The following is a 16,843-nucleotide window of genomic DNA, read 5'->3' on the forward strand; positions in this document are numbered from 1 at the left end:
TCCCAGACCCAGAATCCTCTCAAGAGCCAAGTCTCGTCCCATGACAGGAAGGAGAGACCAGCCACCCCCGCCTCGCCGTGTGCAGTCAGGTCGGGAGGGCCCCAACCACCAGACCCGCATCACCTCGGTTCTCGGAGTTCGAGCTCCCGCTTGTGGAGAACCAGTTCAAGGTCCTGGCCACAGACTCCAGGCAAGGGCCCTCTATTCGTAGTCATCATCAGCAATTCGAACCACTCCCCGCGAAAACTATGCTTGACAATACTGAGGCCAGCAGCACCAACGTGGAGCCAATGAAGAAGCAACGGAGACGCCACCGAGCTCGCCGAGCCACAGCCCAGGATTTGCCCGAGCTAAAAGAAGAAGCGAGCTCGGGAGCAGTGAAAGCCGCTTCGCTCCTCTCTGTACCATCCCCTCTGTCTCCTGAACTCTTGGTTGTCTGAATGCCCAAGGACTTCAAACTACCTCCCCTGGACAAATATGACGGATCGTTCGACCTGAATGATCATGTAGATGCCTTTCAATCATATATGAAATTGCCAAGGGCGAGTGAGTCTCGCATGTGCGTAGCCTTCTCTACCACCTTCAAAGGAGTGGCCCACATGTGGTATAGGAACCTCGCGCCCGGGATAATAAAAAGTTGGGCACAATTCATGTAGGTCTTCACCTCCCACTTTGTCACCAGCAAAAGATGCCCGATAACCCAAGAAAGTCTCATCGGCATAGTCTAGAGGGAAGGGGAGTCTATCCGCAACTACATCAAGCGGTTTAATGACGCTTGTCTACAGATACCTAACTTGGACCCCGCAGTGGGCTCACAGTAGCCACGAGAGGCATAACGCACAAGGAGTTCAAGTGGCATGTAGTTGTCAACCGGCCTAAGATTATGACCGATTTCCTCAAGCTCGCGAACCAGTTCATAGGGACGGAGGAGGAGATTAACCAGAAGAACAAAAACTTTCCTAAGAAGAGGAAAAGAGAAGCTGAGTCCTCGGCCCATGGGGACAAGAAGAAGAAGAAAGACCCAGCTTGGGGAGGAAGGCCAGGTCAGCCTTTCTGGGCCCCTTCAGAAGAAAGGATAGACTACATACCTCTGAACGCGGGTCGAGATCCTCATGGCGATCAAGGACGCCCCGTATGTGAAGTGGCCGCCTCGACTGAGAGGGGCTCATCCGTCATAGTATCGAAAGTTGTAATTTTCATAAAGATCACAATCATAGTACCGAAAGTTGTAAGAAGCGGTGAGATAAAGGAGCTCATCCGTCGCGAATATTTAAGAAATTTTGTACAAAATGATAATAAAGCAGGACAGCAAGGGGAGAAAGGCAGAGATGCTCCCGCGTCCAGTAACAGACAAGGTGAGCAACTGTAGAGGCAGCCCCCCGAAGAGAGGCCAGTTTGGGGGACCATACACATGATCACCGGAGGATCAATTGTCGCGGGCTGCACCTCGGCCGCAGCTCGGACCTCGGCTCGTGAGATCGGAAGGGAAGAGCAAAACCCCCCGAAGTGGCCAAGGACAAAGGAACCGATCTTCTTCACTAAAGATGACATGAGCGAGGTCCACTACCCCCACGATGATGCGCTCATCGTGAAGATAAGGATCGGTGATTTCGAGGTAAAGCACGTCCTCGTCGACTTTGGTAGCTCGGCAGACATTCTCTTCAAAGCCGCGTTCGACAAGCTTCAGCTCCAAGAGAGCGACCTCAAGCCTGCGAGTACTCCCTTGGTGGGCTTCAGCGAAGAGAAAATCAGGCCCTTGGGGAGAATCACTGTACCCGTGGAGGTCGGCACTTGGCCTAGCATAGTGAGGCTCAACCATGACTTTTTGGTGGTCGCAACTCCCTCCCCGTACAACGCCATAATAGGTCGGCCCATCACCCATGCACTACATGCGGTGGTCTCCACCTATTATTTGGCGATGAAGTTCCCCACGAACTTCGGAGTTGGGGTAGCGTGAGGCGATCAACTCGAGTCTCACAAATGCTACGTCGCTGCTCTCAAAGGGAAAGCCAAGGTAGCAGATGACCTCGAGCTGGATCGACTTGTGGAGCATTGCGGAGAACGGGTTGCACCTATGGAAGAGATTGTTCCTGTGCCAATGTCAACAGAGGACCCAACTCGGACACTCCAGATCTGCGCTTTAGTCGAGGAGCCTCTGCAATCTCAACTAGTAAGTTTCTTACTTAAAAATTTAGATGTTTTTGCATGGTCCGCGGCAGAGATGCCCGACATAGACCCTAGTATCATCACTCACAAACTAAACACTGATCCTGTAGTTAGGCCTGTTAGACAAAAGAAATGCAACCTAGCCCCACAACGTTGGAGAGCAGTTGACAAGGAGGTTGGGAAGCTCCTCGCAGCCGATTTTATTAGAGAAGTCCATTACCCGAATTGGGTGGTCAACCCCGTTCTAATAAAAAAGGCTAATGGTAAATGGCGCATGTGCGTCGATTACTTGGGCTATAATCATATCAGAATGGACCCTACTGATGAAGAGGAAAACAACCTTCATAACCGAGCTAGGCTTGTACTATTACAAGGTCATGCCCTTTGGCTGAAAAATGTCGGGGCTACATTCCAAAGACTTGTGAACAAATTATTTGAGCCATTGATCTGCAAGAAAGTAGAATGCTATGTAGACGACATGGTCGTCAAAACTCAGTTTTCAAGTGATTTAATAAAGGACTTACATTCTGTCTTTGAAATCTTGTGTAAATTTAATATGAAATTAAACCCAAACAAGTGTGTTTTCGGTGTCACCTCGGGTAAATTCATAGGGTACATCGTTAACCGACGTGGCATTGAGGCCAACCCAGATAAAATTAAGGCTATCTTAGATATGAGACCACCCCGGAAATTGAAGGATGTTCAGAGGCTGAATGGTCTTATAGTTGCTCTGAGCCGCTTCATGTCTAGATCAACAGATCGTTGTTTGCCCTTATTTAAGGCTATTAAAAGCAAAGGCTTTGAATGGACTGATGAGTGCCAGCTCGCTTTCGACGAGCTCAAAAGGTACCTCGCTAGTATCCCAGTCTTAACCCGACCTGAGGAGGGTGATATTTTGGAGCTGTACCTATCCGCAAGTGACGAGGTGGTCAGCTCGGTACTAATAAGAGAAGTAGATCGGGTCCAACGACCTATCTACTATGTTAGCAAAGTGTTGCAGGGGGCAGAGATCAGGTACCCGGAGATTGAGAAGTTAGCATATGCACTAGTCGTCGTAGCTCGGAAGCTTCGACTATACTTCCAAGCTCATACGATTGTCGTCCTCACCAATAAGCATCTGAGGCAAGTCTTGCTCAAGCCCGAGGTCTCCGGTAGGTTGACGAAGTGGGCCATCGAGCTCAGTGAGTACGACATCCAATATAAGCCCCGAACTGCTATCAAGGCCCAAGCCTTAGCTGACTTTGTCGCAGAATGTACTTTCAGCACCGAGGCCCCTGAATTAGCCGAGCTTGAGCGCAGTAAGGAAATTCCAACTAGTGCAGCATCTCTCGTGGTTAGACAGAACTCGACCTAGGATGAGGAGCCATGGATCCTCCATGTAGATGGCTCGTCAAATCAGCAGGGCAGCGGGGCTGGAATCGTTCTGTACGGGCCAAGCGGCATGAAACTGGAGTACGTGCTACGCTTTGAGTTCGCTGCATCCAACAGTGAATTAGAGTACGAGGCATTGATAGCTGGGCTAGCCTTAGCGAACGAAGTAAAATCCAAGCACATCGTCATCTGTAGTGATTTCCAGCTCGTGGTCAACCAAGTCACGGGTGAATACGAAGCTCGCGAACCAATCATTGTCGCCTACTTAGCCAAAGTCAGAGAGGCTCTGCTCAACTTCCAATCCCACTTCATCAAGCAAATCCTGAGATCTGAGAATGCTGAGGCCGACGCCTTGTCCCAGTTTGCCAGCACAAGTGATAATACCCTGAGAACCATGTACATAGAGAACTTGCCTCGGCCTAACATTCTCGGGGGGGGGGGGGGGTGGGGCAGAGGAGGTTGCTCCTGTCGAACAAGCAGAGCCGAGCTGGATTGATCCACTCGCGAGCTACCTGCTACACGGGACCCTCCCTGCGGATTGTAATGCTGCCAGAAGGGTAGAGCATCAGGCAGCCAAATACGTCATAATAGACGAACGGCTGTACCGAAGATCTTACATGCTCCCCTATCTGTGATGCTTGCGACCTTTCGAGAACGAGCTCGTACTCCACGACACTCATGTGGGCCTGTGCGGTGGACACTTGGGGGGCAAAGCTCTCGCCCAGAAAGCACTACGACAGGGGTATTACTGGCCAACATTGAAGGCAGATGCGATCAAACTCGTCAGAAGGTGTGATAAGTGTTAGAAGCACGCCAACATCCACCACCAACCTACTGCCGACTTAAGGTATCTCACCAGCCCGTGGCCCTTCGCACAATGGGGGATCGATATACTCGGACTATTTTCGCCAGTGATTGGGCAAATGAAGTTGTTAGTATTGGAAGTTGATTATTTTACTAAGTGGGTGGAGGTTGAACCTCTTGCAATGATCACAATGCGAAATGTGCAGAACTTCTTTTGGAAGAACATAGTGTGCCATTTCGGGTTACCCCGAGTACTCATCTCTGACAACGGCAAGCAGTTCGAGGACATCAAATTCCAGAACTGGTGTAAAGATATGGGTATCCAACAAAATTTCACCTCGGTGGCGCACCTTCAAGCAAACGGCCAAGCGGAAGTCACAAACGGAGCCATTCTTCGCATACTGAAGGCACGCTTGGACCGAGCTAAGGGACTATGGGCAGACGAGATGCCCAGCGTACTATGGGCCTATTGAACCATGGTGAAAACCACAACAGGCGAGACCCCCTTCAGTCTCACTTATGGCACCGAGGCGGTGGTCTCAGCTGAGATTGAGGTTCCCACGTTACGTCTAGAAGTGTTCAACGACGAAGTAAACGAAGATGAGCTCCGCACCAACCTCGACCTACTTGACGAGGTACGCGATCTTGCATACTTTAGGACCGCGGCTTACCAGCAGCGAGTAGCTCGGTATTATAACGCCAAGGTCAAGAAGCGGAACCTCCACGTTGGAGACCTGGTTCTTCGTAAAGTTATGATACCTGAGCCCAGTGTCGGTAAGCTCGGACCAAATTGGGAAGGACCCTACCGAGTAAAGCGGGTGCTCGGGGAAGGAACGTACGAGCTCGAAACCCTAGAAGGAAAGCAGGTACCTCGAGCATGGAATATTGTCAACTTAAGACTATATTACTTGTAATTACCTAGGAGAGCAGACTATAAGTCACTCTTCCAGCCTAAGGGCTAAAATGCCGAGCTAACGAAAGACCTCGACACTCTAAGACCCAGTCGCCTCTTCGGCATGGGCGAACTCTAGGAGAGTCAACTATAAGTCACTCCCCCAGCCTAAGGGCTAAACTGCCGAGCTAATGAAAGACCTCGGCACTTTAAGACCCAGTCGCCTCTTCAGCATGGGCGAACTCTAGGAGAGTGGACTATAAGTCACTCCCCCAGCCTAAGGGCTAGAATGCCGAGCTAGCGAAAGACCTCGGCACTCTAAGTCCCAGTCACCTCTACGGCGTGGGCAGACTAAGCTTGGTAGCCTAATGGTTTAGGGTAGCTCGCGTAACTCGAAACGATTCTTACTTTAGGTTACCCTTGCTTGTTGCCAGCTCGGCAGCTTGATAGATCAGGTAACCTACCTACATGACTTGAATCAAGAAAGAACCGTTTTAAGCGAAAACAAATACTTCATTAAAAACAAAAGGTCCTTACCAAAACAAAAAACAGGCCAAACGACCCGGGAAGACACATCAAGAAAGAAAGAAAAGAAGAGAAAACCGGGCACAACCACTTGGGAACACCCACTCCAAGATCTAGAAGAAAAAGAAGAAAAAACCCAGCATCATGGATCCACCACCTCCACGCCCTCGTCAGTCTCCTCCAGGGAGTCAGGCTCCTCCTCCTCCATGGTGTTTGCAGTCTCCGGGGCCAGACCCTTCATTGTGATGCCGTCGAGACTAAGGCCGGAGAATCAAAAGGTGTTATCCCAGCTTGCAAAAAAAAAAGGGAAGGAAGAAAGACCTAAGGGTGACCTATCGGGGCTCAGGCCGGCCTGCACGAGCTTGTCCTCAGCCAAGTAATCCGAACAGAGGAAGCAAACCGCCGCCCAGGACTACAGCGTTTCCCGAACCTTCGGGTCCAACCTAACACCCGAATCCTGAATGGCGCCCCTCCAGTGGGTCGGAAAGGGCCACCCCTCGGGGTTGCGAACTACAAAATAACCCCGCTTCCAGGGCGGGATCTTGTTGGACATCTCGTGGAGAAGCTTAAAGCTAGAACAGGGGGAAAAATAATAAGAGCGCCTATCTGGAGGGGCTTCGGGGGAGGCATTCTTAATGGACAAATGTAAGCAAAAGTGTCGAGAGATAGAGGAAGACAATACTCAAAGAACAAAAAATAGTTCCCACCAAGTTCCGAACAGAGTTCGGGTGCAATTGGTCTATGGTGACGTTGAAGTGGGTGAGGACCTCCACTATTAAAGGGTGCAGAGGGAGCCGAAGACCAGCCATGAGCTGCTTCTCAAAAATCATGATCTCGTCTTGATCGTGCTCCCAGGGATAGTCGCCGGTTGGGAGGCTATAAGTGAGCTCCCTATGGAGATCATACTGGAAAACCAGGGCCCGAAGTCTCTCCATTGCATGGAGGAAGGGCTGAAGCTATTTATAAATTAATTGTTATTAATTTATAAATAAAACTAATTTATTAAAAAATTATTAATAAAAATAAATTTGTTAGTAATAATAATTAAGAACCATTTATATTTCGAAATTGTAAAAAAATTAATAACAATTAATACAAACTTATTTAACAATACATAATAAAAAATTAATGCTTAGGTTGGACTCTATCCAATCTTGGCCTCCTTAAGAATGCCATAACTTTCCTTTTCTTTTGATTAATTTCACTGAATAATATAGTATTTAAAGAACTAATGTATAATAAATAATATAGTAATATAGAATTCATATACTAGTTTAATGACTAATACAAACATAATGTTTATACTAATACACTAATAATTAATAAACACCTGGTAGAAGAATACTATAAAATCTTAATAAATAAGTTAATTGATACTAATTTTGTAGAAAAGTCAGGTGTGACATTATTTATAATCCCTTCCTTTTGAAAGGAAAAACAAAAAGAAGAAGATAAAGCTAGATAGGGTGGGTGACAGCTTGATAAAGATTACTTCATTCAATTTCTACAATGTTTTTGTTTATGCAGGACGGAAAGGACTTGTGCACCAATAAGTGACTATGAACCACCACCTCGAGAGATGTATGGATATCAACTTATGAAGGAAAGAATTCCGATGTTATTGCATTGAATTTTAAAGAGATGGTTGGGTTATACCAAGAAATGAATACACGCCACTACAAAGTATCCATTAATTAAATATTTTCCAACAATCGAGCCTTGGTGAAAATAAAAAGGAATTTTTATTTAACTCAATAAATTAATTACATATAATTAATTAAACTTAATAAATTCATTAACTTAACAAAAACTGAAACAAAGTATTAATATAAATTAATAATGATTAGTAAACTTTTATGAATTTAAAAATAATTGAAATATAAAAATATTAATTAAAAATAATAAAAAATTATATAATTAAAAAAGAATTATTTAAAAATAATTAATAAAAATTAAAATCTATTTTAAGTTCATTATAAAGTATTTAAAATATAATAGCAATCAATGTGGATTTATTTAAGAACATATAACCCATAAATAATGTTTTGGTTGGACTCTATCCAACTTGACCTATTTGGTAATGCCATAAAGCTCCTTTCATATCAATTTTACTTACTAATATATCATTTAGAAAATTAGTGTGTAATAATTAATATTGTAATCTAGATTTTATATACTATTATAATGATTAACACAAATATAGAATTTATACTAATCTATTAGTAATTTAACACATACCCAATTCCCAATATAAGAACACATAATAGAAACTTAACAAAGAAATTAAAAGATTTTAATTTTGTTGCCAAATTAGTAACAACATATTTTATGATCATTTTCATTTGCAAAGAAAAAACAAAAACTATGAGATAAATTTGGACTAGGTGGCTAATAGTTTGTTAATTAAAAGTATTCATTCATGGATTTGGGCAATTTGTGCAATGCTTTTATTTATTGTAGGATGGAATGGGCAGTTTGTTAAAGAGTATTCATTCATTCATGGACTAGGTGGCTATGAGATCAATTTGTGCAATGCTTTTATTTATTGTAGGATGGAATGGGCTTGGGCATCAATCATTGGAATTGGACCATCACCTCCAGAGAGGTATGAGCATAAATTTATAATGGAAAGAATTTTATATTATTGCATTAAATTCTAAAGATTAGTAAATTGTTGTTAATTTAAAAATTGGTGAATATCAGAAGTGCTTGATCCTTGCTAGCAATGATGCTCTAGAGTTCAATAGGGATTTATAGTAGACGAATCTGCAAAAAACAGTGTTAAAGGGCCCAAGTGAAACTCCGATGCTTATGTCAATAAATGTTGAGGTCTCTGAGGTGATAGGGTGCAATAACAAGAATCACAGAGTCAAAGTCAGAATACATACATTTGGAGGGTGGCGACTTACACATATATAGACCTCAAGACTCGATTGAAACATGGCAAGAGGGGCAAGCTAGGTGGCCACTGGCCAACATGTTCGACAGTTGATGCACATCAGCTGTTTAGCCCATATAGCCAAGGATTAAAATATCGACAGTTGATACGTCCCGTATCGCGCATATCGTATCGGTATCGGTAGGGGAAGATACGGGATATGCCACGACTGAAACTGTATTATGTTACATCACTGTATCGGTGCATATCGCAATGTATCGACTAATAAGCACCGATACAAAGGCGTATCGAACTAGTGTATCGCACAGAAAAGAGCGATATAACGTTCACTAGAAAAAACGATTCAAGCGCGATTAGATCCCTAAAAACCGAGTCGGGCTAGATCCAAGAGTGCAAGGATCTTAACAATTAAGTCACCTTCCATTTCGTGATAAAAAATGAAATAAATTTTCTTTTATTGAAACAATTATCACATTTAATCTACACAGAGTATATTCCATAACTCCAATTACAAATTATGAAGAATAATATTTAAAATTATTATTTTATAAACCTATAAAATAAATAATTTATCAAATCCAAAAATATATAAATGATTTTTAATTTCAATATATTTATACACATAAAAATAATATTAATAGAATAATTATTTTAATACTTAGAATTATTTATGTAGCCTTGATAAATTATCATAACTATTTTATAAATTATTAATTAATATTTCAATTTGCATTAAATAACAATGTATTTATTATTACAAAGATAAAATATTGTTTACAAGATATTTGAGAATATAATATAAATTGAATATATCAAATCCACTAATCTACATTTAAATAAAAATTAATTTTTATTTTAAAAAATTCATAAAAATAAAAAATATTAATAATAAATAATTATTTTAGTAATTAAAATTTATGAATTTTCATATGATATGCATCTTCGAAATTTCATTTACATTTTATACAAACATATTTATTGTTTACAAAAGTGAGTATTATTTAACATTTTCAAATTAATTTTTAGTTGATTTTTTGTTGATGTTAAAAATTGAAATATTAAAATAAAAATAATTGATATAATAATTCAAATATAATGGTGGAATATTTTTTTGTGCCTTGGATTTTAATAAAAATAAAAATTGATGCATTATCAATAAAATTGTATAATATCTGTACATCCCGCTATATCGATAATAATATATTTCTTTTGATATACCATTAAAATATACAATTCCTATGTATTTATATGTTATCTATAGTTATTTTGACATTAAACTTGAAATTATTAATATAATTATTGAATTTATATGCATTTCCTTAGTGTATTCAAGCATTTTTATATTTTTCATCTGTATCCATACGTTTCTCAAGCGTATCCATATCCGTATCCGTATCCAAATTGTCCGATATAATACCCAATACTGATACTTTAATCCTTGCATACAACACATTTATGAATGTAGGGTGACTTTATCCACTTCCTCGTGAAGCAGAGGGAGTGGGCTTCTATCGGTGCTAGGTGGCCCCGCATTTGCATACAGCTTAGGCTAGCCATTTCATGTGGACAAAGATGGAGAGGGCTCTCCATGTAAGACTCTCACCTTAACAATGACACTTTTCAAATCTTAATTTTGGAATTTATAAACAATCATCAAATAGACAAATTCTAATAGAAGGTGGAAGTGAATCTACCCTATTAAATATGTAGCATTACAAAACATGACAAGCAAAGTTTGGCAAACTATTATCCACCAATGCTTTCTCTTATAATATGAACAAACTCAATAGACATTTTTTAAATGCAAGCATACACTTGGTCTAGGAGATACAAAATATTCCAAGGGAGGGATATACCATTAAGGATATTAAAATATTACTATTAATTTACTAATATTAATAATTTAACTCGCACTCAGTTTCTCATAAAAGAACACAACAAAAACTTAAGTAAATAAGTTAATCAATGTTAATTTTATTGCTAAATTATGTGTGACATTATTTATAATCCCTTACCTTTACAAAGAAAAAAAACAAAGAATGCCAAAAATAAGGAGATAAATTTGGACTCAATATGTGACAATTTGGTAAATATTATTTATCCAAATTGTATAATGTTTTTCTTTATGGAAGATGGAATGCAATTTGGCACCAATGGGTGGAAGCAAACCACCATTTCTAGAAAAGTATGATCCTCAAGTTATAGGAAATGAATTTTAATGTTGTCTACAATAAATTCTAAAGGGATGGTAGGGTTGGAATGAGAAATTTTCATTGTCATAAAATATCTAGTAATTAAATATCAACAACTAATCCAGCTTGGAACAAAAGTAAAGAAAGAGGGTTTTTTATTTAACTTAATAACTTAATTAAATACAATTAGTGTAAAGTATTAATAAAACTTAATGGATAATTAGTAAACTATTATTAATTTAAAAAATAATTGAAATTAATAAAGCCTATTGAAAAAAAATAAAATTAGTACAAATAAAACCAACTTATTTAGCAATTATTAATAAAAGAATTTATAAGTAAAAACTAAAATCTACTTTTGCTCCTTGTATAAATAATAAAAGTTCAAAAACAATTTATACAAATGTATTTAACATTAGATAACCCAAAAATATTTCTTGGGTTTGATTCTATACAAAATGGGCTATTTGGGAATGCCATAAGACTCCTTTATGCCACAATTTCACTTAGTAATATAGCATTTAAAAGATTAGTACATATTAATTAGTTTAGTTATATAGAATTATTATACTAGTATAATGATTAATACAAATATAGAACTAATATTAATATACTAATAATTTTTTAAGCTCCAAAATTTCTCCAACTGGAGGGGCAGTCACCTTAAAATTTTATTGCAATTAAATATGAATATCATAATTGATTCCAAATCTAGTTTATAAGATCCAATCAAATCTTCAGATTGGACCCATAGTTTTTCAGATCAGATTTAGGTATACCTTGATTCGAATCCAATGTGATCCATTTGCATCCCTACTCTCAACCATGAGGTTCTTTTTGCCTCACTTTCACTTAGTAATATTTCTTTTAAAAGATTAATATATAATAATTAATATGCTAATATAAAATTAATATAATAATATAATGATTACCACAAGTATAGAATTCATAATAATACACTAATAATTTTTGAAACCCTAAAATTTATTCTAGGTAAAGGGGCTACCACCTTAAAATTTTATTGCAATTGAATAGAATTCTTATAAGAAGTACAAGGAGGGCATAACCTACCTATCCATGACACCATCAAATTCTTATTTTTGGGATATAGAAAGAGTTATCAAATAGATAACTTCTAATAGAAGGTAGAAGCAAAGCCGTCCTGTCAAATATGTTGTAGCACAAATCATCACAATAAAAGTTTGCCAAACGATCAACCAATATGTTCCTTTCTCTCGGAATATATGCACAAACTCAATAGACATATCTTAAATGTAGCTAATCACCTAATCTAGGAGATACAAAATATTCAAGTGGCATGGCATACCATGAAGGATTTTAATATACTAATACATTAAGATTACAAATATACTAATAGTTTAACTTGCGCTTGATTTGTAAAGAAAAACACAATAGAAACTTAAATAAAAAAGTTAGTCAATTTTTGTTTTTCTGCTAAATGAGATGCAACATTATTTATGACCCCATGCCTTTGCAAAGAAAAATAAAAATAAGTAGATAAGTTTAGAGTAGGAGGATAATAATTTGGTAAAGTATATTCATCTATTTTGTGCAACAGTTTTACTTATGTAGGATGGAATGTAGTTGGGCACCAATGGATGGCAGTATACCACCATATGTTGTTTTATTAAATTCTATCATGATGGTAGGTTGGACCTTGAACTATACATTTCCATAAAATATCCATTAAGTAAATATCCACACTAGACTAACCTTGAACAGAAATAAGAAACAATTTTTTTATTTAAAATAACAACCTAATTAAATATAATTATTTAAGATTAATAAATTAATTAGATGAATAAAAACTACACCATGTATTAATAAATAATTAGTAAGTTGTCTTTAATTTAAAATTAGTGTAAATTAACAAAAATCTAATGAAAAGATAATGAAATTTATATTAATAAAACAAATTATTTTGAAGTTAATAATAAAAGTGAATTTATTAATATAAATTAAAATCCATTTAAATTCCATATAAAAATAATAAAAGCTAACAACAATTAATATGGTTTTATTTAACATTATAACCAAAAAATATTACTTGGTTTAACTCTATCTAACTTGGCCTACTTGAGAATGCCATAAGGCTCCTTTTGCCTAAATTTTGCTTAGTAGTATAACATTTAGAAGATTAATATATAATAGTTAATATAGTTATACAAAATTAATATACTAGTATAATGATTAGTATAAAAACAAAACAACCCCAAAATTTAATCCAAGTAGAGGAAAAACCACCTTAAAATTATATTGAAATTAAAGAGAAGTATAATGAGTACGGGGGAGGGCATAGCCCGCCTTGAACAAAACTCAATACAAAAACAGTCTAAAACTCTTAACCATATTGCCCTTTTTTCCCCAATTTCACTTAGTGAAATAGCTATAGCTTTAGAAGATTAATATATAATTAATATAGTATATAGCTTTAATATACTAGTATAATGATTTATGCAAATATAGAACTTATACTAATATAGTAATAACTTTTTTAAACTCCAAAATTTACTCTATGTAGAGTGGCTACCTTAACATTTTATTGCAATTAAATAGAAATATTATATGTAGTACAAAGGAGGGAAAATTTTTCCTTGTCCTAAACCCAAAGAAAGAGCACACTCTAAACTCTCAGTCTAACCATGACACTATGCAATTCTTAATTTTGAGTTGTAGAAATAGTCGTCAAATAGACAATTTCTAAAAGAAGGCAAAAGTGAATTGGCCCCTAACAAATATATTACAACACAAGACATCACAAGAAAAGTTTGCTAAACTATCAACCACTATGTTGCCTTCTCTCAAAATATGTAAAAACTTAATAGACATATCTTCAATGCATCTATACCTAGGGGTGGGATATACGATTAGGGATATTAATATACTAAGATACAAATAATTTCACTCACACTTGATTCTTGATAAGAGAGCACAAAAGAAGCTTAAATAAAGAAGCTAATTGGTCACAGATTTGTAACTAAATTAGGAGCAATGTTATTCATGATCCCTTGCCTTTCCAAAGAAAATCAAAAAGTAAAAGAAAAAAAAAATGGAGATAAATTTGGACTAGGTGGACAACAATTCAATTTATAATATTCATCTAATTTGTACAATGCTTTTGTTTATGCAGGATGGGATATAGTTGGACACCAACTGGTAGTGGTGGGTCACCATCTTTAGAAAGGTATGAGCCTCAACTTGTTAGGAAAAGAATTTTAATATTGCTTCGTTTAATTTTGAAGTGAAGGTAGGGTTGAACCGAAAAATTTGCATTACCATACCATTAATTAAATTTTCACAACTAATATAAACTTCAATGAAATTCCACAAATAATTTCTTATCTAAATTAATAACTTAATTAATTATAATTATTTAAACTTAATTTAATTAAATGAATAAAAATTAACACATAGTATTAATAAAAATTAAGAAATAATTAGAAATTTGTTATTAATTTAAAACAATGTAAACTGATAAAACCTAATGAAAAATAATAAAATTTATATAAGTAAAACAAACTGATTTTTCAATTACTAATAGAAATGAAAATCAATTTAAGCTCCATGTAAAATAATTTAAATTAATAGCACTGATAAAAAATTTATTTAACATTACATAACCCAAAAATATTGCTTGGGTTTGATTCTATCAAGTTTAGCCTACTTTGGAATGCTAAAAGGATCATTTTGCTTTAATTTCACTTACTAATATAACATCTAGAAGATTATTATATAATAATTAATATATCATACACAATTACTATACTAGCTTAATGGTTAATAAAACTATAGAACTTGTACTAATATACTAATAATTTAGTCCAAATGGAGGGGCGACCACCTTAAAATTTTATTACAATTAAATAGAAATATTATAAGAAGTATGAGGAAGGGCATAGCCCACCTTTCCCTAATTAACGCAATACAAGAGCATACTCTAAAACTCCCGGTCATAAGGCTTCTTTTACTTCAATTCACTAAGTAATATGGAATTTAGAAGATTAATATAAAATAATTAATTTAATTATATATAATTAAAATACTAGTATAATGATTAATACAAATATAGAATTTGTAAGAATATACTAATAATTTGATCTTTTAAAACTCCAAAATTTACTATAGGTAAAAAGGAGTAGAAGGGAGGGCATAGCTTGCCTTTCCACAAACTCAATACAAAAGCACACTCTAAAACTCTTAGCCCAAACATGATACTATTTTGTTCTTAATTTTGTGATATAAAAAGGAGTTTTCAATTAGACAACTTCTAATAATAGTTGGAAGTGAACCCACCTTTAAGGTATATGGCTCAATTTACCTCAATTTTACTTTAATTTGTAGGTAATACAGCATTTTTAATATATAATAATTAATATTGTTACATAGAATTAATATACTAATAAATTTTTTAACCCCAACGTTTACTCTAGGTGGAGATGCAACCACTTTAAAATTTTGTTGCAACTAAATAGAAATATTATGTTAATATACAAAAACACACTCTAACATTACAAACATTACAAACCATAATTGAACAAAACATTACACTACCCAACTCTTAATTTTGGGATATACAAAACATTACAAACAATGTTTACTAAACCATCATCCACTATGTTGTCTTCTCTCAAAATATGCACAAACTTCGTAGACGTGCCTTTGGTGCAACAATACACCTGATCTAGGAGTTTCAAAATATTTCAGGGGTGGGATATACATTTTGGATACTAATATACTAATAATTGAACAACACTAAATTTCTGATGAAAGTATTCTACAAAAACTTAAATAAACAAGTTAACCGGTGCTAATTTTGTTGCTAAATTAGATGCAACATTATTTATGATCTCTTGCCTTTGCAATGAGAAACAAAGAAAAAAAATTAAGGAGATAAGTTTAGTTTGGACGGGTGACAATTTGGGAACTATTATTTAGCCATGCTTTTGTTTATGTAGGATGGAATGCGGTTGGGCACCAATGAGTGGTAGTGGACCACAAACTCCAGAAAGGTATAAGCCTCAACTTATCAGGAAAAGTATTCAAATGTTGATTCTTTAAACTCTAAGCAGAGTTTAGGGTTAGAGGTTGGATAGAGAAATATGCATTAATTGACATACAATACCCATTAGTTAAATATTCACCAGTAGTTTGAGCTTGAACAAAAATGAAAAAGGAGTTTTTATTTAACATAATAACTTAATTAAATATAATTAGTTAAACTTAAAAAGTATTATTAAGTTAATTAACTTAATAATATTAACACAAAGTATTAATAAAAATTGATAAATAGTATACTTTTATATAATTTAAATATAAAGAAAACTAATAAAACTTAATTAAAATAACATAAAATTTATTTAACAATTAATAATAAAAATAAATATATTAGTAAAGATTAAAATCCATTGAAGTTCCATGTAAAAAAATAAAAAGTTGTACGATAATAACATGAAACTATATCTAGTGTGAGCACCCATTTTTTGTTGAATCCTTCATCCTACCTCCTTATACCCTCTTCTAAGACCCCAAAACTTGAAAACATAATTAAATTAATCTAGGACTTGTCAAAACTCAAAATTTCCTCTTTACAGCACAATCCCTACAACAAACAGTTGAATAAAATATAGTAGTAAACTTCAACTTTAATTAAGGAGAACATTGAAATTAATATTTGATACTACATAGGGTTTAGTACCCTAGTGGAATACAATCCCTAGATTTGGAAACTAAAACTTAGTTATATGTTAAATTTTGTGACTAACTTTCTTTTTAATGGTCTTAACCTAAAGGATATTAAGATATGATCAACCTCCCAAATCCTGTCTCAAATCTATAATGGTCAACCATAAAAATCCGAAGATTCCATTTTGACAACCTTGGATGAATAAAAGACTAGACAACCAAAATCAATAAATTCTTTCTCATATGTAAAACCTTCCACTTGACTCATCTTAATCTATGCCTATATGCTAA

General features: G+C 35.9%; 1 protein-coding gene across 2 annotated transcripts in view; it reads left to right on the forward strand.

The window, feature by feature from the left end:
• Positions 1–16,843, forward strand: part of LOC104601528 (UPF0481 protein At3g47200-like) — a 46,036-nt gene that overhangs the window by 18,060 nt on the left and 11,133 nt on the right. For both annotated transcript variants that reach the window (XM_010264880.3, XM_088893650.1), the window contains 4 exons: positions 7,286–7,339; positions 8,310–8,363; positions 14,001–14,054; positions 15,826–15,879. In XM_010264880.3, the coding sequence (XP_010263182.2) occupies positions 7,286–7,339; positions 8,310–8,363; positions 14,001–14,054; positions 15,826–15,879 (216 nt within the window). The remainder of the gene's footprint in view (positions 1–7,285; positions 7,340–8,309; positions 8,364–14,000; positions 14,055–15,825; positions 15,880–16,843) is intronic.

The sequence above is a fragment of the Nelumbo nucifera genome, chromosome 8 (assembly GCF_055504915.1).
Source record: "Nelumbo nucifera cultivar China Antique chromosome 8, China Antique-T2T, whole genome shotgun sequence".
NCBI classification, from domain to species: Eukaryota; Viridiplantae; Streptophyta; class Magnoliopsida; order Proteales; family Nelumbonaceae; genus Nelumbo; species Nelumbo nucifera.